We start from the raw sequence: 26,639 nt of genomic DNA, 5'->3' as shown, positions 1-26,639 counted from the left end.
TTCTCAGCGAGCATCTTTAACACGCCTGCCCTGCTTCTTTTTGCTTCCCTGTCTTTTCTCTTCATCTTCTCTTCCTGTCTTTCTCTTTCTCTCTGTCATGTTGGTTCTCTGTCAGAGTGAGTTTGAGCCCCTACTGATATTTGAGATAGACACAGATACCAACACTATAAAGAAGAGGCCAGACCCTCACAAACAGGTGAAAGACACACAGACATCTTTAGCTAGCTGTCTAAATGTGGACTTAACACACACTACTATTGATTAATGGTGTTTCACGATTAGTAGTGTTGCTCATAATTAGGGTTAGGCAAGGTAAGGCAAGTTTAATTATATGGCACATTTCATACACAATGGTGGCAAAATAGCTAAAAGCGGACTCCACTTGATTTGAGTGAACACTTGATAACTGACTTGATCCTAATGATCTGAGTGTTTATATTCAATGAGTATTTCTGCACTGCATTGAGGTCCTGGACCATTTAGTGATTTATAAACAAGTAATAATACTTTAAAATCAATCCTAAATGTAACTGAAAGCCAGTGTAAAAACCTGAGGTTATTATTATTATTTATTTTTTTTAATTATTTTTTTTTGGAGCTTTGAGATGATCTGCCTCCGTCAGTTTATTTATATAGATGCAAATAAGCTTTTTTTTTTTTATTATTACTATTTTTAATGATTTTACTCTCAAAAATTGTTTTTTAAAATAATTAAAATTTTAATTTTAAAATTTAAAATAATAGAATTTATTTTATTTTATTTTATTTTTTTTGTGCATGGAGATGATCTGCCTCTGGTTAATTCTGTAGATGCAAATAAGCTTATTATGATTTTTTCTTTATGATTTTATTTTTTAAAAGTTCTTTTAAACTTGTCCATTTTAATGATTTTTTAAAAATGTATTTATAGATAAATAAATTATAATCTGCCTCCTTCACTTTATTTCTGTAAATGCAAATAATCTTGTTTCTTGATTTATTTACATTTTAGTAGTAGTAGTAACAACAACAATAATAATAATAATATAATATTGTAATTTATTTTGGTTTTATTTTTAAGCAAAGCTGATTACGACTCCTAAAAGTAAGCATTTAGAAATTTTGGAAATAAATGAAAATGTAATTTAATGCATAACTGCAGTAATATTTTCTCTTCATGATATGTTTCCTGCAGTATTTTCAGTAATAAACTTATGAAATATTTTACACTTTGAGTTCCAGATTAAAGACTTAAAGGTGACATATCATGAAAATCTGACTTTTCCGGGTTTTAAGTGCTATAATCAGGTCCCCGGTGCATCTTCCAACCAAGGAAACGTGAAATAGTTTAACCCAGTAACTTTGTTCTGGTAAGCTTTTTTCTGCATGCGTTTTAGAAAACGAGCGCGTCTGATTTCGCTCCCTTGGTGACGTGGCAACGGGATCTCATTATAATATTCCCGCCCCTTAAAGGGATAGTTCACCCAAAAATGAAAATGTGATGTTTATCTGCTTTACCCCCAGGGCATCCAAGATGTAGGTGACATCTATACAGATGTTTTTAGCAGGTCTGAGCTGTAATGATGCAGCTCTATTCTGGAAAAGGGGGCGGGGCGCAGCAGCTCATTTGCATTTAAAGACACAGGCCCGAAAAACAGAGCGTTTCTGCTTCCACCCAAAATAGGCATTTTCAAAATGATATAACAGAGGATCTGTGGGGTATTTTGAGATTAAACTTTACAGACACATTCTGGGGACACCAGAGACTTATATTACATAATGTAAAAAGGGGCATAATATGTCACCTTTAAACTTTCTCAAACCCTCTATTTATTTCCTTTATCTTCCCTGGTTTTCGTTACCCTCTTCTCATTGCTCTGGCTGGCTAGTCTCTCTCTGCTGTGCCGCTGGATGGGTGTGTGTCTCCCACTTTATCCGTCGCCTCCTCCTGTACGCTTCAGGTACTGAACCACAAGATCCCGGAGATGATCTGCCTCTGTCACTTTGTTTCTCTAGATGCAAATAAGCTTAATGTGGATGATTTTACTTTCAAAAATTCACTACACAAATTTATTGTGGTTGCCCTAAGATCTTACATGCTATCATAACAAGGCAGAATGCAGCAAAGCATCATTTGATAAATCTGTTAATATGAGTTTAATCCAAACCGGCCACAACTTCGACAAGCATTGCATGACTTGGTTTCTGTTTGAACCGTTTCACTATGAAATATGTTATGATTGACTGCGATTTTGTGACTTATTTGCGTTTAATTGAGGAAATGATGCTGGAAAGCTGCCACGTCTTTCCTGTTTCGGACACGGTGTAAGATTTCAGCTGATGCATGTGCATGTTTGTTTAGGGTTTGGAAGTTCTCACATCAAAAACCTAACGTAAAAGTGAAGTCACGTGTGGGTGGATCTCACTAGAAATCTGTGATGGACATCTGTATAAGATACACTGTTCATTATTTGTGTTATTTCTTTTATTTTTCTCCTTCCTTCGGTAGCAAGGTGAAGATTATGCCTCGCTGTCACCATCCGGTATGTGTTTGTTTAAATCAGATTTGTTTATCCTCTTTCCTGCTGTTGTTATCATTAATCTCTTTGCCCCGCATCACATTGTGACTTTTTGCTTGTCCTGCAGCCCTCCAGTCCCCGCCGTCCCCCTCCCGCGGCCCAAACCAGCGACCTGAGAGTTACCTGTTTCGCCTGAGTCAGCGAGAGGAGAAGAAAAAAGGTTTGTTTACCTGATGCAGCCAGTTGCTTCTTTGATTAAACATTAGATGCTCGGACACTTTAATATGTGCACTGTGCAGAATGCACTATTGATGTGTTTTTGTGGTTCGTATTTCATGTAAAATTACAGAAGAAATAAAACTTCTAAATTAACAACTACTTTAATAAAAATTACTTTCAAACACATGGCTTTGAATCTCATTCATCTTGGAGCTTGTCTCAAATTCTTAATTGGAGAATTTTCCTGAAGACTTGAAAACCTAAAATAAAGTTAAAAGTACTAAAATTTCTAAAACAAACTAAGAAAAAATATGAATTAAAAGCTAAATAAGTATTTACAAAATAATAAAAATGACAAAAGCACATAAAATTGAAATTGAGAAAACAATATAAAAGCTACTTCAAAATATTAATAAATACTGTGATAGTGTATAAATACTAAAATAACGGTGAGTGAGAAGTGGGCAGTCACTGTTGTGCCCTGTTACAAGCCTGTCAATCATTGCTGCTGATTGCTAATCGGTGACATGCCCCTAATGGGATGAGTGACTCTTTTGCAGGAGAATCAAGCACAGAGAAGGAGGAGCCAGTGGAAGCCACTCCCACAAATAGCCCCGCCCCAACAGGAGAGGAGGCGGTCCTGATAGAGCAGCTGAGAAGGGTGCGTCAAACTCCTCTAGTTCCCTCCCCTTTCTGTTATCCATCATTTATATATCTATTATTTCTATACGTATATATACCTTTTTTGTCATTTTATTATTATTACTATTTAAATATTTAGCTTTAATTTATATTTGTTGCAATTTTAGTTTTTATTCAAATAATTGCCTTTTTTTGGTCTTATTTAAGTCTTGTTTTGCATCCGTCCTGTAGAATATCGAGTGTCGACTCAAGGTGTCCTTACCGAGTGATCTTGGGGCAGCTTTGACTGACGGGGTCGTGTTGTGCCATCTGGCCAACCACGTGCGTCCCCGATCCATACCGAGCATCCATGTACCCTCACCGGCAGTGGTGGGTGACCCTTTGGGGGTTTATTTAAGTCATACTACATTTAAGTTTTCGTGTATGTGTGAGTCTGTGCATCGGAGGACTTTGGCTTCATGTTTTCTCTCTTTCCAGCCCAAACTGACGATGGCCAAGTGTCGACGAAATGTGGAGAACTTCCTGGAGGCGTGCCGCAGAATTGGAGTTCCTCAGGTATATTTGGTCTCCTGCACTTCAGTCTGTTTCCTCAGTCTTTATCTTTAAAACTAAATTAGAATTGACTTCTGTTTCTTGTTTGCTTCGAACCTGACATCTCTTGCTGTTTCCTCTAGTGCCTCTAATACTACTTACTCTTTCTCTCTCTCCCTCTGTTCCCTTCCAATTTAATCCATCTCACATCCCATCAACCCCTCGTTGTGTTTTATTTGAACACTCGTGTTCCTCTTGCTCCTTGTCTTGGCCCTGTGGGCAGGATAGTTTGTGTTCAGCGGGTGACGTGCTGAAAGGGGAGGTGGTTTGTGTGTTCAGGCTGGTTGAGGCCTTGCTCTCCCTGGCACCGCCTCCCCTTCACTCCGCCCCTTCTTCCCAGCTGGCTGGATTTGCCCTTTTCTACCTGTCAATCATGTCGCTGCTATGTGCTCTGTACTGCCACCTGGTGCCAACCCTTTAAATTGCACCTCAATGCACTAAAATATCCAATTGTTTGTGTTTGAGCAGAATTACACAATAGGCTGTGTTTATGCGCACAGATATCACATTTATAGTGTTTTTTTTTGTGATACTTTGTTAAGCTCCGCCCCCTTTGTGTAATGCTGCCAGCTTTGACAGGCTTTATAAAATTGCATTCATGCAAATTTCAGTAAAGTGTGCTGATAAAATGGTGCAAGTTGATTGAATGGTATTGAAAGAATTGTGATGAAAGAATGTGCCATTTCTTTAAATGAAATTAAATTGCACTGCTGTTCAGTTTGAGGTAAAATACATTTTCTTTTTAAATATTTTTGAAGGAAGACTTTTCACCAAGGCTGCATTTATTTGATCAAAAATACAGTAAAAACAGTAAAATTGTGAAATATTATTACAAATTAAAATAACTGTTTTCTATATGAATATCTGTTAAACTGTAATTTATTTCTGTGATCAAAGCTGAATTTTCAGCATCATTACTGCAGTCTTCAGTGTCACATGATCTTCAGAAATCATTCTAATATACTGATTTGCTGCTCAAGAAACATTTCTGAAAATGTTTCAAGGTTGTGTTGCCAAATATTTTTGTTAAAACCATTTTATTTATTTTTTTATTTATTTTGTGCAAAGATTTTATTTTATTTTTTTAGGTTTCTCTGATGAATAGAAAGTTCAAAAGAGCAGTTTTTTAAAAATTGAAATCTTCTGTAACAATATAAATGTCTTTTAATGTCATTTTTGATCAATATAATGCATGCTTGCTGAAAAAAAAAAAAAACATCTTTCATTATCAAAGTCAACTGAAAAGACTAAAGTCTCCTTTGGTTGATAAACAGCAACAGTTGCTTAGATGGGATTGGTCAGTGATGTTATAAGGCGGGGCTTAGTGCACAATCATTTGAGAGTGTTTATATGCGTGTTTGTGTGTGTAGAGAGCATATTTCCATAGCAAAAATCAAAGCTCCATCGAAAAGCACAAAGATGGGTGGATTCACCCACTCAGCCTTAAATAAGACGACAGAACAAGCTGCCTGCTCCGTGAGCGAGCCTTTTATTGTGCGTTAGTACTGCTGCACACTTTCCCAATGTTTGCCGAAGTGTATGAGTACTTTGTGAAGCTTCTGAGGGTTTTCATGAATTAAACTCTCCCAGATGTTCTTGAAAGAAGGAAATGAGACAGAGTGGAGGATGCCAAACCATAAACTCCCCCTTTGTGCCTTACTGTGTGTGTATGTCAATGTCTTCCACCTCACGTTCAGCACAACAGTTCACCCAAAAATAAATCTTACTCACCCTTAAGTCATTCCAAACCTGTACGAGTTGCTTTCTTCTATGAAACACAAAAGAAGAAATTTGGGCGTACCATCCGAGCTGCTCTTTTCCATACTGTTAAAGTGAGTATCTTGAGCAGCTTACATTTTAAGTCTGTTTTCTCACACAGTATTATCATATGGCTTCAAAACGCTTGTAACATATTGCACAAGTCATTAACTTTCATTGGGCCTCATTCATAAAAATATGAGTACCTATAAAGTAATTTGTGGACCAAACACTTCATAAACCTCAGATTTGATAGTTAAATGGATGTATGTTAATGAATTCCAGTTGCTTGTATCTAGGGTACATGTGGCCATTCATAATTAGCATAATCCCGCCCACAAATTACATTTACATTAATTATGTGTACAGGAACGCTGATTGTCCTCTGGTCTGGTTTCAGCATAATGCATAAATTCTAAAGAAATTAATTTAAAAATTCTTAAATTTAAGCATTAAGCTCAGAACAATTGTAGTCCATAATAAAAATGAAATTATTTTTAATAATTTGTTTATCAATGAAATTTATTTTTACATTTAACTAATTGATTGATTATTTAAAACTAAATAATTTTCTTATAATTGTTCTACTAATACTGTTCAACACAATAATATTTACATGCTTTTGTGCTTTTATCCAAAGTGGATTTTTATATTGATTTTTTTTTTTTTTTTTTTTTTTTTTTTTTTTTTTTTATAATATTGTTGCAGTGTTAAATGGTATTATGCAAAATAGTGTTATCAAAATGCAGTGTCATCAGTTTGCTTAAAAAAAGTAAAGCAATGCATAAAGTAAAAACTAAAAGTATACATTATTTCATACGTCTATGCATCCAAAAACATCTGAATGGCTTTACGCATAATTCACACACAAAATTCTGCTCGTGTTTCATTAAATGAAGTCCATTATGTGGAAAATAGCAGCCAGGACTTTAAGCTAAATTTCTCCTTTTGTCCAGAAAGTAAAGCATACATGTTTTAAACGACTTAGGGTGTGTAAATATTAACATCAGAATTGTCATTTTTGGCTGAACTAACCCTTTAAATAGTTATAAAAAACACTTTTAACCCTGCAGTTATCAAGCCTGTTGTCAGTCGTGCACCAGAACACAGTTTACTCGCTGAAATAACAGCCCTCGTCAACCAGTACATGCCTGTTGTTAGTAAATATACAGTGTAATACATTCCTAACACGTGTAGGTCGCAGAGAGTGTGTGAGCGTTTTTGTCAGATTTGTGTGCCATATTGCCTGATTTTCCTTCAGTCTGACTGTTGTCCTCCTCTGCTTTTCTACAATAAAATCTAAACTCATGTATCGGCTGTAGACGTGTGTTTTATCGCTAGTTTAGTTGTGTGTTTGAGTCTCAGAGTCTCAGCTGTATATTGGGTAGATAGATGACACCTCAGTTTGATTTATCATTCATATTTTTAGCACAAACAGTACAGAACTATATATATTCGTTCATACAAAAAAAAAAAAAACAAAGCACAATAAAAAAAACCAACAACAAATAATTCAACTCACACACACAGACAAACTAACTCACAATTTATAGACAGACATTTAATGAAATTATCTTTCCGTCTCTCCTTTTCTTCTTCCATCTTTTTTTTTTTTTCATGACTTCCATATTGATTGAAGTCCTTCCTTAGTTGCACATTACATGTTTTATTGGAGATCCATCATTTTTAAGGAATAGTTCACTCAGAAATAAAAATTGGCTGAAAATGTGCTCACCCTCAGGTCATCCAAGATGCAGATGAGTTTGTTTCTTCACCAGATTTGGAGAAATTGAGCATCCCGTCACTGTCTCAGCAATGGATCCTTTGCAGTGAATGGGTGCCGTCAGAATAAGAGTAAAAACATCACAATAATCCTCAGTCCAGCAGTTAACATTTGCAGAAGTGAAAGCTGCGTGTTTGTAAGAAACAAATCCATCATTAAGATGTTTTAACTCTAAATTGTTGCTTTCTGCTCAAATACAAGTCCATTATATCCATAATAACGCTTCCTCCAGTGAAAAAGCAAAAGCAAGATCAAGCACCGTTTACATGACAAAACAGCTCTAAACAAATATGTGAGTGGCTTTTGATGTGAGAGAACAACAGGAGATGGACTTTTTCACTGGAGGAAGCATTATTATGGATATAATGGACTTGTATTTTAGCCAAAAGCGACAGTTTAAAGTTAAAACGCCTTAATGATGGATTTGTTTCTTACAAACGTGCAGCTTTTGTCTTCTCCAGATGTTAACTGATGGACTGGAGTGGTGTGGATTGCTTGTGGATTATTGTGATGTTTTTATCAGCTGTTTGGACTCTCATTCTGACGGCACCCATTCACTGCAGAGCAAGTGACGCAATGCTACATTTCGCCAAATCTGATGGAGAAGCAATGTTGAATTTGGCCTGAAACTTTCATTTTTGGGTGAACTATTCCTTTGATCATTTTAATTTTTTAAGTTGTGTTGATTTTATAATTTTGTTTCTCCATTGACACACCCTTTTCGTCCCTTTTTTGTTCTCCCCTGCTGTGTGTGTGTGTGTGTTTACGGCCGCAGAGCCAGCTGTGTCTCCCTCTGCACATCCTGGAAGAGAGAGGTTTGCCTCAGGTGGCCGGGACGGTTCGTGCCCTCCTGGATCTGGCCCCTCCGAAGCACACGCCGTCCCCCAACACGACCCCGACCGGCCTCAGCACTGTCTCCCCCCTCGCCCTGTAAGACCGAGAGCTAAAGGAGTCTCCTCCCATCAGGCCCAAAGATCTTTAAGACTCCTTTCTGTTCTTGAGTGACACACGAACGGTTCTGTAAGGGTAACACACTCACACACTACCTGCTCTGTGAACACACACGCTCTTCAAACCCCAGCCAGCCCTCAGACAACACGGGGAGAAGAGAAGAAATGACTGACGGGACCGACGAACATGTCCAGAGACTTCTCTGAAGCTAGATTTCTATTTCGTTTTAACAGTTAGTTTTACACTTTAATATCTCGAACTATTATGGGTGGTGTTTATTTTTATTTTGTATTATTATTATTATTATTATTATTATTATTATTGGCTCTCACGTTATGTGAGAATGAGAGTTCACGTATCTGAGAGTTACTTTGGCTGGTGGTTTAATCTCACAAAAACCTGTGCAGGTCGCATTTCACTTTAAATAAAATAAGATATTATACTTACAGAAATTGAAACACATTTTTTAGGACCATTATTATTTTTGTGACATTATTTTCGTAACGTATATAAACCAAGTTCTCATTATCACAAAGCAAAAATGTAATGCAAAGTAAAACGTATTATTTAAATAAAAAGATTAAAAAATATATTTGATTTTTTTTTTTTTTTTGTATAATACATTGAAAAATTGTATTTTGTCACTGCATTATAATGCAAAGAAAATTGTGTTTAAATAAACAAATAATAAAAAGTTGTTTTTTATTTAAATAAACAATTTGCTTTGCATTATACTGCAGTGAAAAAATATTTTAAAACATTTTTTTCTGCAAATTCTCATGATGTATTGTTATGATATAATGAAATATTATTTAAATTGTAAAGTATTTATGAAATTAAATTACTTAAATTTACCTTTAATTCATAAGGATTTAAATAATAATTTTATATATCTATACTGTATAACATTAATGAGAATAATTATTGAATAATGAGAAAAAAAAAAAAAAAAAAAAAAGTCCATATGCATCATAGCAATGAGAATTTGAGCATGAAATGAATTCATTTTTATGAAAGTAATGTCATAATGCCAAACATAAATAAAACCTTGACATAGGCTTTTTTCTTATTTATTTTAGGTGAAGTGTGGCATGTTTCCGTGAGATTCAACTGTGAGCGTTTAAATGGCAGAAAAACAATCCAGACCAGCATATAAATGACTGAATGACACTAATTCACAGCTGTCCTAGATTAACACACGAGATCTGATCTGCTGAGCGTTTCTGTCAGGAGTTTTAGTGGGGTTTCAGTGCTACTTTTAATACAACAATCGCATGAGAAGAAAACTATTAAAACTTAAAGAGCTCACACACTTTATTGACCTTGTAAAATTAAAGTGCTATAGCAATGTTTAGCATGATGTGCACAATTTAAAAAAAACAAAAACACAAAAAACAATATGTAAAGATGTTTGAAACACAGTAAATGAATAAAACACTTATTATATTTGTATAGCCTTGGTCGTGTCGAGCTGATCGAGCGACGAGGGCTGATTTCTATTGCTGTTGTGTGTTTATATGTAACTGGTTTTGCATGTGTGGGATTCTGGGTGTTGGGAGTTGGACCGAAATGGGTATAAAAGCTGTTTTTATTTTATTTTCTTTTTATTCAGATTGTTACATTGCCACCGTTGCATGTCTTTGCTTATGAATTGTCTGCAACACAACACAGATCTCATCCGTGGCCCAGAGCTCTGTGTGTGTTGTTCACTCGTGTAGGCTGTTGTCTTTGCAGAAACACTCGGATCTGCTGCATCGCGCCAGAGTTACTGGAGTGAGTCCTGAACTCCCAGCAGTGCTGGTTTCCACGCTCAAAGCGTACGAGGGTGAAGCTCAAGAACACGGCCAAGAGCATGGCCAGGTCATTTCACCCCAAAATCAAAAGAAATCAATTATACTTACTTATTTTTCATTACAATTAAGCACATTTTACCGCATGCTTAATTAAAAAAAAAAAAAAAAAAGTGTTTACTGCATTATAATGCTGAGAAAAATATTATTTCAATAAAAACTTTTAATTTAAATAATTTTCTAAGCATTATAATTCAGTAAAAAACTTTTTAAAAAAATCCCACTATAATGCTGTGATTCATTATAATGCAGTGAAAATAACATTTTATTTTATTCCCGAATAAAATTGAATTATGTATTATTTAAATTATTATTTAAATTAAAAAATATTATTATTAAATATTAAGTCTTAAAATATTATTTATTATATAAAATTAAAAAATTAAATAGAATGAGAATCACCATAATGAATCGTTTGAATTACAATGAAGTAAACCACTTTGCTGACAAGAATTATTTAAAATAATAATAATAATAATAATAATTAAAGAAATAAACATTTGGTGCGAAAATGTGCTTATTTATTATGAAAATAATATAACTATGCAAAAAAAAACAAAAAAAAAAACTTCACAATAGGTTACGTTTTCTTCATGCAAAAATAATTTTTTTATTTTTTTTTTTATTTTTTATTTTTTTAATAAATGTAACGGTGTTATGTGACCTGGGCATATTTTCATGTGATTCACTCATAGGGTCATGAACATGCTGTGTTATTTATGCGGATTTCAAAGATAAAAATGCAGCATTTACAATACTCCTCATCATCTTTAATATGACTGATAAAAGAAAATATTGAGAGAGGAAGAGTGTAGAAAACTGAATCATTTAAGTTACTGTTTCAATTTTGCTTTTTTAGAGACTTTAAAAGGGGAGTTAAAAGCGGTATAAAAAATTTATAACGAAAGGTTTTGTATATTTTTAGTATGTTTGTTTTTTGTTTTCTCTATAGAATAAATTGTTTGACTAGGGTTATTTCCCCAGCACGGATCATGTAGTTTCTTCTGCAGGGTTTGTCCCTGCGTGTCTGTACAGTAAATAAATACATTCCATACGTTTACAAGTATGAACCACTGTCCACCTGAAACACGAGGACCTACTGTGCGCCTTCAGACAACCCCAGCATTAGCGGTTTTTATTTTCACAGTTTTGTTTTTGAACACTTCTCCCTGCAAAACATTTGCTGTAAAGTTTTTATGTTGGAAAAAAAGATGGTCTGAACATTTGGATTTGTGAAATACATGAATAAAAAGTTTCCCATTTCTGCAGTGGTTTCGTTTATTTGGACTCTTGCGATGTGCATCGGATTTTGATGCAACAGCGTCCCTTTTTACTGGTTTTCATCATTGTTTTGAGATTCTTCAGGTCAAGTATATTTTACATTTACATATACATTTGTATAGTTACACGTTTTGACCGCGGTCACAGGCAAATGATTCCCTACAAAGTTGAGCTAGTTTTCCTTATCTCACGTTTAAGTCTGTTTCTTCTCATGCAATAATTTAAACACAGATCAGTATTTTATCTTCAGCTCATTTTATTCGATTTTTTTAAAAAATTGTTATTGACTAGCTTATTTCTGTACATCTGATTGTTGGACCTTTTTTTTTTTTTTAAAGGAGCAAATGTTTTTGCTGCTTTTTGTCCATGTGTTTCTCATTATTCACATTTCAAAGCCTGTGAAATGAAATGGCGGTGACTGATCAGTGTTTTGATGGATTTGTCACTGAACAGGTGTTTTGTTCGTTTGTGTGGACAGGAGTAACACTCACTGTCCAGCAGAGGGAGACGTGAGTGAAAATGAACGTACTTAAAAGTACTTAAAAAATAATGTATTTTTTTTTTAAAGATTTAAAAATGGAAGTCAAAGTGGTAGAAAAAAAAAATAGCTATTACAAAAGGTTTTGTATAGTTCCCCACCCTCCCATAAAATAAATGTTTTTATAAATATTTTTTTTTCTTACCCAAACTTTTTTTTTTTTTTTTTTTTAGTTTTTACTAAAAACTTAAAAATTAATTAGTTCATTTATAAATTCAATGTTAACTGACTGCTTTAACTATGCTATAAATTTCCATTCAAAAGTGATAAAACAACCACAAAATATCAAATACCCTCATCAGCACGTTACACCAGTTTTAGGCTGATCACATCTTTATTCCCAGACATTGATTTCATTAATTCACTTTTCATTATTTCAAATATTTTTTTTAGTTATTTGAAATCTTAAGTTCTTCATTTGAGTCCTTAACTGAAGAAACACTCATATGCAAGTCATTAATTCTGCGTATGTTTGTGTATATAAATGTATAGGTTTGTTTACCATGATTTCACACGGGCTTGTTCTGGTTATATCTGGACAAAGACTTCCTATTTCAAAGACATAAAATGCATTAGCTGGATATAAACTTGCCAGTCTATTTCCTTAAATTTATAATTCACAACAAAACAAACCTTAAAAACATAATTCAATTCTGTTGCCTTAAATTGATAATTCACCCCAAAATATATTATAATAATGTATTTTCAAACCTATGACTTTCTTTCTGTGAAACACTAAAGCAGGTGTTTAGCTGAATGTCCAGGCTGCTCTTTTCCATAAAGTGAAAGTTTATATAGAACTTTTTATATATCATTTTTTAAGTGGAAGTTATGTCAGTGTTGTTTTTGTTGTGTTGATATGTATTACAAAATAATAATGTAATTATACATAGGAAGATAGAATTAATAAATATCATCTTAAATAAAGAAATGCACAACTGCTGCTTAAGAAAACAAGCATTTGTGTATTTGTAATGAACTTTTGACTCCCTGTGTGACAACTAGCCCCGGCCTCCTGTATCCTATGACAGTCAGTCGTGTTTTTCTGCACCGACACATTTCTTTTTTTCAGGTTTTCTAACAGAGTCTGTCTCTTGAGAAGCACCTTGACAAAGTGAAAGTCTCTCTCTCTCCTGCCTGTCTGTGAGTGTGTAGATAGATCATTAAATGGTCTCAGCGCTCTGCTGTTTCTGGTTGAGTTTCTCAGCAGCTGCTGAACAGAAACATCCAGTTACTGTTACACAAGAACAGCTGTGACCGCACAGAACAAGAGCAATCACTGCCAAACTAGTCATATTTAGAAACTCAATCCATATGCATAAAACAGACTTTTCACCCCAAAATAAAAATGTGTCTAAACGAGCCGGTCCTATTTGAAATATGTATTGCTATGTACAAAGTTATTTTATGGCTTCAGAATCCTTCCATTCACATTCATTATATGATAAAAACATAATCTTTAAGATTTCTCCTTTTGTGTTCACACAGACAACAGAAAATCATAAAAAATTTGAACTAGCACACGAGGGTGAATAAATGGTTTTTATTTCTGACATTTACCCCAAACTTGTTGTGTGATATTATTATTATTATTACTATTATTATTCTGCTATCTTTGCGAGTATCCCTTAAGAAACTTAACCATGGTTTTGCTACACTAACCATAGTTTAACCATGGTATTTGTAGTAAAACGGTGCTATAAAAGTGGTAATCAATACACCAAAAAAAAAAATAAAAAAAAATAAACATGAATTGGAGTTATTGAATGCAAATTAAATGAGCTGTCCGATTAATAATTTGATTATTGTGAGTGTCTCCATGCATATAAAGAGGATAAGTAAAATATAAAGTGCATTTAAGAAATAATGATAATAAGAGATAGATGGTAATAAATAATAATGAGTTTATTATAGATCATTGATCTGTGTTGTAATATCCCGTGTGTCCGGTAGAGGTCGCGGCTGCGCTTCATTAGAGCCCTTCACATGGGTGTGTTCTCCATCTGCACCTGAGGGGGCTTTATCAGCGGTGAGTGAGAAGGTATCATATAATTATATCATTTCACAAGATGAATATGCATATTAGGAGTGGATTTGTCGACCAATTGCGGGATGCCAGCAGCATCTTATTTTCCCAAATGGGATGCAGAGCTTTATCACTAATTATGAAATATGCTAATGAAGTCAGGCTCAATGACAAATGTGTTGAAAATTAGACTCCCTGAGGCCTTAATTGATTATATCACACAGGAGAGTGTTTCTGTAGAGAAAGAAACTGCAGAAAAATCCCACCCTGATATCTTTTCGTGTCGAGTTTTTTATGTATATTGTGCAAATGAAACAAGTTTAGATTGCAATTTTGCAAGGAGCAAGTCATAAACTATCATTGTTGTGTCATACGTAAGGTTGCTTGAATCTGTTGTATGCACACTTTAATATTTTCAGATCATTGACTGTCATCACAATGGCGTTTGTTTGCCTGTTCAGCTTCACTTTCTGCCTAAACAGACTGTCTGGAATTAGTTTCTTGAACCATGTTGATAATATGCCAAGTTATAGACGGTGAAGATGTAAAATGTGTCAGATGTGTGTGTTTGTGAGCTCTGATAGTTCCCCTACAGCTCTATTTGACAGAACAGCTGTGTGAAACGCAGAGAGAGAGACGGTGAGAGTCTCACAGGAGCAGATGTCCCACGAGATGCAGAGACTACACAGACCTCATGAAGCGGCTTGACAAGTGCAGTTTTACTTTCCTGAGTTGACATTTCCCCCTATTGACACAGGAAGTTGGCACAGGACATATGGAAGAGCTTGTCCTTTTATTAATCGAAAGAATGCAAAAAGCTATACTTTGAATGCAGTGTAAATGCACTTAAATATGAGTCCATAATATCGCTTCCTCCAGTGAAAAATTCATTTCATTTGAATCAGGAGAAAATATGCACAGATCAAGCACCGTTTACAAACCAAAATAGCTCTAAACAAATATGTGGCTGGATTTCGATGTAAAAGAACAACAGGGGATGGACTTTATCACTGGAGGAATCGTTATGGATTATGGACTCATATTTTAGCCGGAAGCAACGGTTTGAATTTAAAAACGCATTATTGATGGATTTGTTTCTTACAAACACACAGATTTTGTGTTCTTGAGATGTTAACTGATGGACTGGAGTGGTGTGGATTACTTGTGGTCTATTCTGATGTTTATTTAAAAGCCCTTGCTCTGTGTACTGCGTTAAGCTAACTGAGACTTGTTATAGCACTTGTGTATCATTGCTCTTTTGTTGATTTTGATTGCTTCCATTGTCTTCATTTGTAAGTCACTTTGGATAAAAGCGTCTGCTAAATGACTAAATACAAATGTTTTTATCAGCTGTTTGGACTCTCATTCTGACGGCACCCATTCACTGCAGAGGATCCATTTCTGAGCAAGTGATTCAGTGCTACATTTCTCCAAATCTGATGAAGAAACAAACTCATCTACATCTAGGATAGCTTGAGGGTGAGGACATTTTCAGCACATTTTCATTTTTGGGTTTACTGTTCCCTTAAATAATTAATTCTGACCTAGTTTACATTTGCATTCAAAAGCATGTCTTATTGTGCCTGGCAATGAAGCTTTTGGTTTGCAAATAGTCAAAAAGCAGGTCAGCATGTGGCTTCACATGGTAAACGTGTGAATTTGAGCTGAAGATCCTCTGGGTTCAAGCACAGCAGGCGTGTGAGCCTCGTCATGCATGCTCCAACAGCTAATGGTCAATTAGAGCCCAGGATGCATGTGCAGTGGGTTAGTGTGCATGAGGGGAAAGACTCCAATCTAACCAGGTGCAAAATGAAAATGCTGTGTGACACACTGAAAACCAGTCAGCACGTATATATCATGTGCATTTATGTGGAGCGCGGTTTTGGTTCAGTGTTGTTGGAACAATGTGGCAGGAATATAATCTAAACAATTGTTAAAATCTCCTGCTGAAGTCTCTTCAGCTAACCCACGCTGAAAAAACCCCCACAGTAAAATCAGTAATATTGTGAAATATTATTACAATTTAAAATAAGTGCTTTCACTGTGAATATATTGTAAAATGTAACTGAGTGCTGTGATCGAAGCATCATTACTCCAGTCTTCAGTGTCACATGATCTTTCAGACACTCAACTCACTATTGTTTCCAGTTCCAGTAGAAACTAACATTAGTGTGTTATGTTAACAATACAATACCATTATATATATATAAAATGGTTGTCGTAATGCATTCTGGGATTGCTTTCTCTGTGAGGGTACATAAACCTCAAAAGAAGGCAGCATGTTCATGAGCATTTACACTTATGATGCCTTAAATGCTGTCTATGTAGGCAGCTCACTAGGGTTTGTAACAGTGATGAAGTGAAGCTGGAGTCATAGTCCTGTCACTAAATAAATAAGAAATCACAGTATTTTTAAAATAAAGTCTGCACATATCAAACTGCCTTTAGTCTCTTTGTTTCGCTGTCTTTCATCAGACTTGTTGAAGAAAAAATGGGAAAAGAAAGTTTGACTGTTGGGCCACAAATACTATTTTTTTTTTATTATTAAGGTGAGTAAGCCACATATCATTTCTGTTATGACCAACATTTCATATTGCAGTATGATGAATTTTAAATCAAAGTACATGCAAAAAAAAAAAAAAAAAAAAAAAAGTACAATTTTAAAAATAACAATTTTTTTTTAATAAATATATATATCTGCATTAGAGTTTTGACAAACAAACTAAGAAAATTAATGTTGCTTGTTCCATAGATGTCTTTATTTAACTATTTTCATAATTTTTAACTAAATGTAATTTTTTTCACAATGAACACATTTATGCGGATTTCTAAGCTATTTGAATAAATCCATCTTAAAAATATTATTTCGATAAAATCAAATAGATGCAAATAGTTTTAATTTTTTTTTTTGAGTGCAATAATTACATATATGTGCAGCTGACAAATATGCATCAAAATTAAGTTTATTAGTTTGTGATTAAAACATTGGAAACTTTGTATGCAGTTCAGATATTCTAAATATATTTTTTGAGTTTTAAGGCTTTTAGTATAATATAGCTTGATCCCAAAATGTTTTATATTTTAAATAACTATGTAATGCATATTATTTGATAATCCAGTCAATTAAATATCGATTCAGTGATTTAATATTTTTTTATTTTCTTTGAAATAAAAACACCTGGTGACATACAACAAGTTAAATGAATGAAGCGATGGACTTGCTCAGTTTCTGGATATTTATTAAATATATTTCAATCAAAGCAACTGCCGTACTCTTCTGCAATAACTTGTAAGTGAGGCTCTCTCAGACCGTTGGGTCTCCAGCTCGCTCATCAGCATGAGGAAGCCAGTGTCAGCGACTGCTGATGTGCTGGTAACTTAGCAACAGCAGGTTGAATAACATTAGACGTATATGACATCTCGGCATCAAAGTGGCATCTGCAACATGGCAAAGTTTTTGAATATCAATAGAGAAATGAAGATTTATGCGCTGACATTTGTGAAGAGCATTAACGAGGCCGACTGCCCTCTGTGGCCGCACTGCAATAATAAATCGTCCGTCTGGATGAAACCGCAGTGCACAGTGGCACATCTGAAGTGTTTCTGCATTTTAATTTACAGAGCCATGCAGATTGTGCAACAATTCACTCTGCATTATTAGAAATAACCAGAAAGTTTTATAGGCAGGAAAAACTTTAAGTTCTACAAATAACTTTTTATTCACAGTGACTTTTGTTCCAGTGTTATTTTAGTATCGAGATACTATTATAGTTTATACTAATATTTTGAATAATTTGTTTCATTTTAGTTTTAGTTGAAGTTTTAGTAATTGTTCTGTCTATACATTAATTGTTCAGTTTTAATTAATTTAAAACATCAAGCTAAGCTAAATTAAAATGGGAAGTGTTGCCTTAGCAACTATTTGAAATAAAAATAGGTTTTTATATTTTATTTATTTTAGGTTCCTAATTTGAGTTGCCTTTTTAGTTAACTATAATAACCTTGTGTTGTACTCCATGCACAAATCTATTTCTCAATAAGTTTTTCTCTAGAACTGAAATTTTTACATTAGTTCCAACACGTTTGTGGTTTAATATACTTTCTTTAAACTTGCTTTGATTTGTTCATAAAGGCACAGTACACAAGAAGTCAATGTTTTATCAGATTAGAATATTGCTATTTGTTATTGGTTTCAGTACTTTCAGTACTATCTGAAAGTATTATAATATCATCATTACATTTCAAATGTTATTATTTTATAAATAAATGATTAAATTTACTTGCATTCTGTTTTACTGTAATTAGTTTCGCTCATGTTTTTTGTCACACAACACATCCATGTTGGCATCTAATTTAACTAGGTTCAACCAAGTGACAGAACGAATTTGAGGCACAACACAGCAGATTTTGATTGGTGGTCAATTTATTCTCTAACTGTGCATGATTGTGGTTATTTGCATTTAATTGTTGGCATTAGCATTGTTTTCAGAACAGACCTGAGGCTCATTTTTGGGTCGTGACCCACCAGTTGAGATGAGCTGCTTTAAATACAGGTAGGCTACAGACTCTGAATGCATCAGAAAGTACAACACTAATCCTTTTTCCTGTGACCTCCGCTGGTTTTCCTCCTCCGTGTGCACGCTGATCTCTGCACCTCCCCCTCTTTCCCTGCAGCAGCGCGACCTGAGGGATGAAAAACAGTGAAGAACAGATCAAAGCCTCCCTCAGGGCCACAGATCCCGAACCTGAAGACAGACACACGATCATATATATCTCTCAAAACAGAGAAGCAAATATCTACTAACTGCAAAAAAAAGCCCTTCATGAGTGTTCATTTTAATATATGGTGACTTTAAAACCTTTGATAGATTTTGTCTAAACATCAATATTTCATGCTGTGTATTTATTCCTTTAAGTAGCCGTGTAATAGGAAGGATTGTTGAAGAACTGTTTATGATCTCAACCTGCAGTGGACTTTGCTGACCATTTCAATTCCTCACACATGCACTCATGCTCATGGCAAGCTTGTTGAATAGTATGTATGTATTTGTAATATTTGGGGTTTGTGTCTGACAAAATGTGTATATTGTTTGAAAACATGCTGTAAGAAACACCATTTTTATTTGTGCATGAATTTATTTTTTGGTAGAACTCTTTCACATCAGATCAATTCTGGTATTTCCAAAGAAGGTGATCCCACCTTTTATTTCTTGTAGCCCAACCAGTGCAAAAGATATAGATTGGCACCCAACGTGGGGCCATTTTTGCAAATTGAGTGTGAAAAGTCTGTTGTTTTTGAATAATTGTATCCTGATTAATGTGTGAATTGTGTTGTAGAAATGTCGATATCATCACATGGTGCAGAGGATGAGTATGAACTCCCAGCTGATTTCACTGCTGGTCCTTTTGAACATTAAAACATCTCATAAATACTTTCAGTGAAGTTTGCCTCAACTCAGATGATGACAACGAACCCGATGTGCCACCTGACATTCCTCTTCCTCCTCCCCCTCCTCCTCCAGATGACATGATTCCTGATTCCCGTCCTGCCGAGCAAGTGAGTCAAGACCTGACTGAGCGAGTCACAACTCTAGAAGGTGATGTACGTACAAACTCGCCTACAACAGTCTAACTGAAAGTCAGTGCTGTTCACAAACTGAGTTTACCAAGCAGTGTAGGTTGCTAGAAGAAAAAATGCATTACAAAATAGAATGAGAATGTGAACGAGTTAAGAAAAGCCTTGAGTTAAGCATTCAAGATTTGGGAAAGTCAATGGTGGACTGTCTGAAGAGGAGGGATGCACAAATTGAAGCTTAAAAGTCTTGCCCCTGTCATGTCCACTCCGGTGTTTACTTCAGCATACCCTGCAAGATCTCATCAAATTCCTATCTCACCAGTGCGAATGATGTTGCATATCGCCCACCCGTAAAAGTTGAATTCCCCCAATTTGATTCTGATGACAACAATGATCCTGTCTCTTTTGTAGAACGATGTGAAGAGTATTTTGCAATTAGACCTCTCACTAGCATCCCTTACTTCTCTTCTAAAGGGTACTGCTAAAGATTGGAGGTTGGCTGAAAGAAGACATGTGCTTACCTGGAAACAGTTTAAACAAGATTTTTTGAATGCTTTCCTTACTGATGACTACGAAGCCGAAGCAGATAAACATCTTTTGGAAAGGAAACAAGGTTCTAGAGAATCCATTTGTGACTTTGATTTCCTTGTAACAACTGGAATTAATTTGAATTTTTGCAACGCTCAATATATTTTACCTGCCACTTCTATCTACCAAAAAGAAACATTTTCATTCTTGTCCTCTCCTGCTACAGATGCGCGGTTGTCTCTCTTCATTGCTTTACCCATTCCAGAAGAGTCACAAGAAACACAGCAAGCTTTTTATCAACTGGTTACAAATGCTGACCCCCCCCCCCCCCATATACCAGTCACAACTTCATCAATTACTCAGATTGGCCTACTGTCTGCACAAGTGAAATAAGACACACCAGTGTAGTCAAGCATTGTATCATCACCACAAATGAGGTACCTGTCCGTAAGAAAGCCTACCGTGTATCTCAAGAGAAACAAGACTTCATTGACCAAGAGATCAAGACAATGCTGGATAAGCAAATTATCTGACCTTCATTTTCTTCTTTGGCTGCACCAGTGGTCCTAGTGCCAAAGAAGGGAGGTGGACAGAGATTTTGTATTGATTTCAGAGGTCTAAATGCAAAGACGTATCTGGATGGATATCCCATGCCACAGATACATGATATCCTCGAGTCTGTGCATGGTGCTGCAGTCTTCAGTACCCTCGACCTCAAGAGTGGTTATTGGCAAGTTGAGATAGAACCCGAAAGCATCCATAAAACTGCTTTTGTAACACAGTCAGGGCTATATGAATTCATTTGTCTACCTTTCGGCCTCAAAAACAATGCAGCCTTATTTCAATGTGTGTGTGTGTGTGTGTATATATATATATATATATATATATATATATATATATATATATATATATATAATATATAATATACATTATTTTGTGGAAGAAATAAACTGAATTGTAAGAATGAAACTCAGAATTGCGAGATAATTTTTTTCTCAGAATTTTTCTCTTAGTTCTTGCAATTGTTTTTTTTTTATGTTATTATTAATTTATTTATTACCATGGAATAAAAAAAGGTAACTGTAACTTATCTTGCAATTCTGTTGTTTTCATCTCACAATCCTGTTTTTATAAAAAAATAAATAAAAATAAGGTAATTTCTTCTGTAGTTTTCAATGATTATCTTTGTTTACAAATCAGTTTAATTGTCCCCTGATGTAGTTTAAATCTAATTCTCCAATGTGTTTTCTTATTGTAGCTTGCCTGTAGTTTAAAGGTGAAGTGTGTCATTTTTGTGACACTAATGTCATCAAACAGTAGTGGTTCAATGGATTACAAAACTCATGGTTCGGATTATGGTTTTTGAGTTCAATATAACTTTGCTTTCCATTTATTACTTAAAGCTAAGTACTTCTTCGATACCACAGCAAAAACTACTAGCCTCACTAAGAAAGATCAAACATGATTAAAGACAAGTGAACAGAAAAATTAAGAACAACTACACAAATTACAAGCATGGATAAATACAATAGAACAAAGTTACAAGATCGGTAGTATTCAGGTACAGAAGTGTAATTGTAATAACACTGCATAGTGTTCACTGTATAAATTAAATACAGATTAATCTTTGTTAAAGCTGTGTTTTGTTGTTTGATTGGCATTGATGATGGCAGCAGGTATTAATTTCTCGTATGCGTAAACATACCTGGCAATAAAACTCTTTCTTTTCTGACTCTGATTATAGGCTGCTGTCACTTTAAGACCTGATGCATGAGTACCAAATCGAGTTCTCTTTCACCTCATCTTGCGCTGGAATGAGTTAAAATCTCTTGAGTGTGTAAACACATACAAATGATAAACTTTCACGCTACTATGGTTAATTTTTGCAATTAATTTACAGTTCATGCGTGTCTAACCACGGGGCCTGATCCATGCGGATCACGGATCAACTATGATTCGTTCAACCCCTACCAAATAGATTGCAAAATTAAAGACTATGTTAAAACAAGTTTCTTGGACAGTCCTGCATTAAGATCCATTTCAGTGTTTCAGGTGAACTGACCCATAAATTGATTACTTATAATTGTCTATGTGTATTAAATTGGGATATAAGGAATTAGTTGAAAATTAAAGGGTTAGTTCACCCAAAAATTTTAAATTAGCCCATGAATTAATAATAATAATACATTTTATTTGTAATGCGCTTTTCTTAAACCCAAAGCGCAATTACTCACCCTCAAGGCATCCTAGGTGTATATGACTTTCTTCTTTCAGACGAATCCAGTCGGAGTTATATTAAAAATTGTCTTTAATGGTTTAATGGCAGTCAGCAGGTGTTGCAGTGCATCAGTCCAAAAGAAGTGAAATAAAGTGCATCCATCCATAATAAAAAAGTGCCTCACATGGCTCCAGGGGTGAACAAAGGCCTCCTGTAGCAAATCGATGCATTTTTGTAAGAAAAATTAAAAAAATTTAAACATAATAATCAATTTAATCTAGCTTGGGCTCATTGCTGTACATGGAAGCAGTTCCGGGGGAATTACGTATGAGGTCAGCTTTGCACACGCGCTGCTCAGAAGTGACGAACGTGGAAACGCAGCAGAGAGATCAAAACAAAACAACCATCATGAATTAGAAGTACAAATTGAGGATTTGTAAAGAAGAATGTCAGAGGATTTCAATATAAGCCAAGAGGAGATTGCTTTTCCTTTGCTAAAGTAAGGAAACTTTGCTTCCTTTGATCCTGTACACAAACGTTGGTTTTCACGAGACTCACCGGCGCATGCGCAGCGCTGACCTCCATACGTCATGCTCCCGGAACTGCTTCTGTGTACGACAGTTAGTATTACTATTTGAATATGGATATTTTTTCTTACAAAAATGCATCGATTCGCTACAGGAGGCCTTTGTTCACCCCCCGGAGCCATGTGAGGCACTTTTTATTATGGATTGATGCGCTTTATTTCACTCGTTTTGGACTGATGAACTGCAACACCCATTGAGTGCCATTAAACCGCTTGGAAGATCAAAGTCAATTTTTAACATAACTTTGATTGGATTCATCTGAAAGAAGGAAGTCATATACGCCTAGGATGGCTTGAGGGTGAGTAAATAATGGGCTAATTTTAATTTTTGGGTGAACTATCCCTTTAAAAACCATTAGATTGCTATAGCTGCTTTAAATTATGCAGCTAGTAGTTCTGCAAGATTCAGTTTCAAAGTGTATTCCCCAACACTGCGAATATTTTAAAGCATACCCTTAAGCATAACTCTGGTTAAAATGTTAAACTCCTATTATGGCTCTAGGTGTTTCACCTCTAGACTGCTTTAAACCGACCTTATTTTGATGCAGGATGTATCAATGTATGCTAATGAATGCTAATGTTCATGAATATGCATTCTTTTATTCATGCAGCACCTGCTGTGCATTAAAGGCTTTGGCTCGTCTCATCGGCTCCTTCAAGGTATTCACAGCACAATTACATCGTCTTGATATGTTTTGAGTTTCATGATGTCATAATGACAGTGGGTGGAGCTGTTAGAATGTTCATATGTTCATATGTTGAGAATAGCACACTATTTTATAGTATTTCTACAGTATGTATACTATGTACATTTTGAATGCAAAATGGCGGTACATATATTTTCATATATATATATATATATATATGTGTGTGTGTATATATATATATACACACACACACACACACACACACACATATATGATATTTCAAATAAATGCTGTTCAACAATTTCAACATTGATAGTAATGATGCTCAAAATTCAGCTTTGATCAGAAATAAATTACATTTTAACATATATTCACATAGAAAACAGTTATTTGAAATTGTAATATTTCACAATATTAATGTTTTTATTGAATTTTTCAATCAGATAAATGCATCCTTAAGAAGCTTCTTTTTAAAAATGAAACATTCCTAACAAAACTGTTGAAAGGTGCAAATATTGCAAATATTTATTCTTTATTCACACACATTCATTACTCTCAAAACATGCATTGATTTTAAACAATTTTTGTACTGTATTTAATGTACTTTAATGTACTTCTTACATTAGTTATTTTTAATATACTTTACAACAACAAGCATTTTGTTTTTTAAAAACACCTTATTTCAGAGCAAATACAAATAAAAGAGGAATATATATATATATATATATATATTATATATATATATATATATATATATTATATATATATATATATATTATTATAATATTCTTCTTTTTTTTTAACTATATCACTGTTTTACTGTGCTGTATGCACTTACAAATGCACTAGTATTTCATTCAGTGCTAGAATTCGCCATAGTTCAACAGGGACTCAATGCTGTGTAATTTTACTTTCATTTGTCATGTGTGTATGATATATATCGCTTTTAATAATGACATTGATCAAGTTGCAGTGACATGACAAGGTCAGGTGACCTATGAGAAAATGGGAGTCGGTTGACATTTGCACTGGAAAATCAGAGCTGATTGCATGAAAGAACGAGTGCAACATTTCAGCTGGTTTCAGAGCGTCGACCATATGTCAAAGCATCCAAATAAAAAACACAATTTATGTTCTTTGAATACAAATCTCTTGTTTAGTTTAAGTCACCCGATTGACATATTACGACATGTACATCTGTCTTCCCCAGCGTTAGTAAAGCCATCTGGTTGAGCCATTAGCCTTTGTGCCTCTGTACAGATGTTGGAGAGAGATTTCATCCAGCCTACAGGACTCGTTTCTAAAGACTCAGGGGAGAGAAATGTTTAGATAAGCATGTTAAATTGGAGCACGTCAGACGTGGCATTTGTCTGCGTTGTTGAATCAATGTGACCAACATCACATTCCAACTTCAAATGCATTGCAAAATATAAAACAAATCTCAATTTCATGCCTTAACTGTTTTTATTAATACGTAGATGTGTGTTCATAAAATAACTGATTATGGGAAAAAAATCTGTCCTTTTTTTAATGCCATGCTTTGTCCTTCTCCTGAGTTGACAACAAACCCATCAGAGCCATTTGTGTCTCCATAATGGAACCGAACATGCTGGAAAACATCTACGCCGTGGGTCTCCAACCTTATTATGAAGGACCAGCATAATCTGGTGGGCTACATGTTTGATACACTTGAATAATGTGCAGTAGCTGCTTTTTTGACTGGTGCTTCAGGCAATAACACACTCATGCCTTTTGCACTTTTAATCACTGTCACTGTTCTTTTGAACTTTCTATTCTTCAAAAAATCCTGAAAATTAAAATATATATATATACATAACGGTTTCCACAAAAGAATTAAGCAGCACAACTGTTTTCAACACTGATAATAATCAGAAATGTTTCTTGAGCAGCAAATCAGTATATTAGAATGATTTCTGAAGGATCATGTGACACTGAAGACTGGAGTATTAATATGAAAATTTGATCAGCTTTGATCTCAAGATAAATGATATTTTACAATATATTCACATGGAAAACAATTATTTTAAATCGTGGTCATATTTCATAATTTTACTGTTTATACCATGATTCTGATCAAATAAATGCAGCCTTGGTGAGCAGAAGATTAAACATTTTAATGAACCCTTACATAACTTTTGAATGGTGTGGTGTAAATATAACAAATACATATTTTTGATTTAAACACTTTTTCATTACTTTAAAATATGCCTTTATCATTCATATTTAACACATTTAATGTATTTCTTGCATTAGATATTTGAATCTATTTTGTTTAAAAGAAAATCACAATTTCAGAGTGAATGCATAAATAAAACCTGAATAATATAGTTTATTAAAGCTATTTACTCTGCTGTATATTAATATTTCATTCGATGCTAGAATTTGCCATAGTTCAGCAGAGACTGAATGCTGTGTCATCTGTTATGTGTGTATGATATATATCGCCTTTAATAACAACATTGATCAAATTCAAGGGATTGTCACAAGCATTATTAATTTTTTATACCACAGCATTGTTGAAATCTGATTGGTCAAGAGTGTTCATTTATTTCTTTAGAAATGTTCCTCAGACTGTTTTAAGTTAACATGACTTCATATAGCTGTACAGCAAACCAACCAGAAAAAGACACTGGGCAACAAAATCAGATTAAAAGGACAGTTTCTGGATTTCTGACTCTGTACCCGTGGGTGTCGTTTTGTCCTTTAATCTGCATTATTCCAGGATCAGCTTTTTTTGGGGTTGTGTTTCTTTCTTCATCCACAGCTCTCTTCCCCCCCCCTCTATTTCCTTCTGTAAATCCCTCTCTTCAGTTGGCCCTCCTCTGCTGTGCCTGATCAGAAGCGACACTTTCTGCAGCAGTTAGAGGCTCTATTAATCACACACACACACAAAAACACACACACGCGTGTGCATTAGTAAGTCAACT

General features: G+C 34.7%; 1 protein-coding gene across 9 annotated transcripts in view; it reads left to right on the top strand.

Annotated features, from left to right (window-relative positions):
- lrch3 (leucine-rich repeats and calponin homology (CH) domain containing 3) overlaps positions 1 to 11,556 on the top strand; it is a 28,710-nt gene extending 17,154 nt beyond the window's left edge. For 2 of the 9 annotated variants that reach the window (XM_042775692.1, XM_042775699.1), the window contains 8 exons: positions 116 to 196; positions 1,869 to 1,940; positions 2,489 to 2,522; positions 2,626 to 2,718; positions 3,278 to 3,378; positions 3,591 to 3,728; positions 3,837 to 3,914; positions 8,267 to 11,556. In XM_042775692.1, the coding sequence (XP_042631626.1) occupies positions 116 to 196; positions 1,869 to 1,940; positions 2,489 to 2,522; positions 2,626 to 2,718; positions 3,278 to 3,378; positions 3,591 to 3,728; positions 3,837 to 3,914; positions 8,267 to 8,425 (756 nt within the window). In that variant the 3' untranslated portion in view covers positions 8,426 to 11,556. Of the gene's footprint in view, positions 1 to 115; positions 197 to 1,868; positions 1,941 to 2,488; positions 2,523 to 2,625; positions 2,719 to 3,277; positions 3,379 to 3,590; positions 3,729 to 3,836; positions 3,915 to 4,173; positions 4,759 to 8,266 lie in introns of those variants that run through there. The other 7 variants (XM_042775693.1, XM_042775691.1, XM_042775695.1 and 4 more) reach the window with 6 other exon arrangements.
- The last annotated feature ends 15,083 nt before the right edge of the window (positions 11,557 to 26,639 follow it).

The sequence above is a fragment of the Cyprinus carpio genome, chromosome A18 (genome assembly GCF_018340385.1).
Source record: "Cyprinus carpio isolate SPL01 chromosome A18, ASM1834038v1, whole genome shotgun sequence".
Lineage (NCBI taxonomy): Eukaryota > Metazoa > Chordata > Actinopteri > Cypriniformes > Cyprinidae > Cyprinus > Cyprinus carpio.
This window is presented reverse-complemented; position numbering and strand designations above follow the sequence as displayed.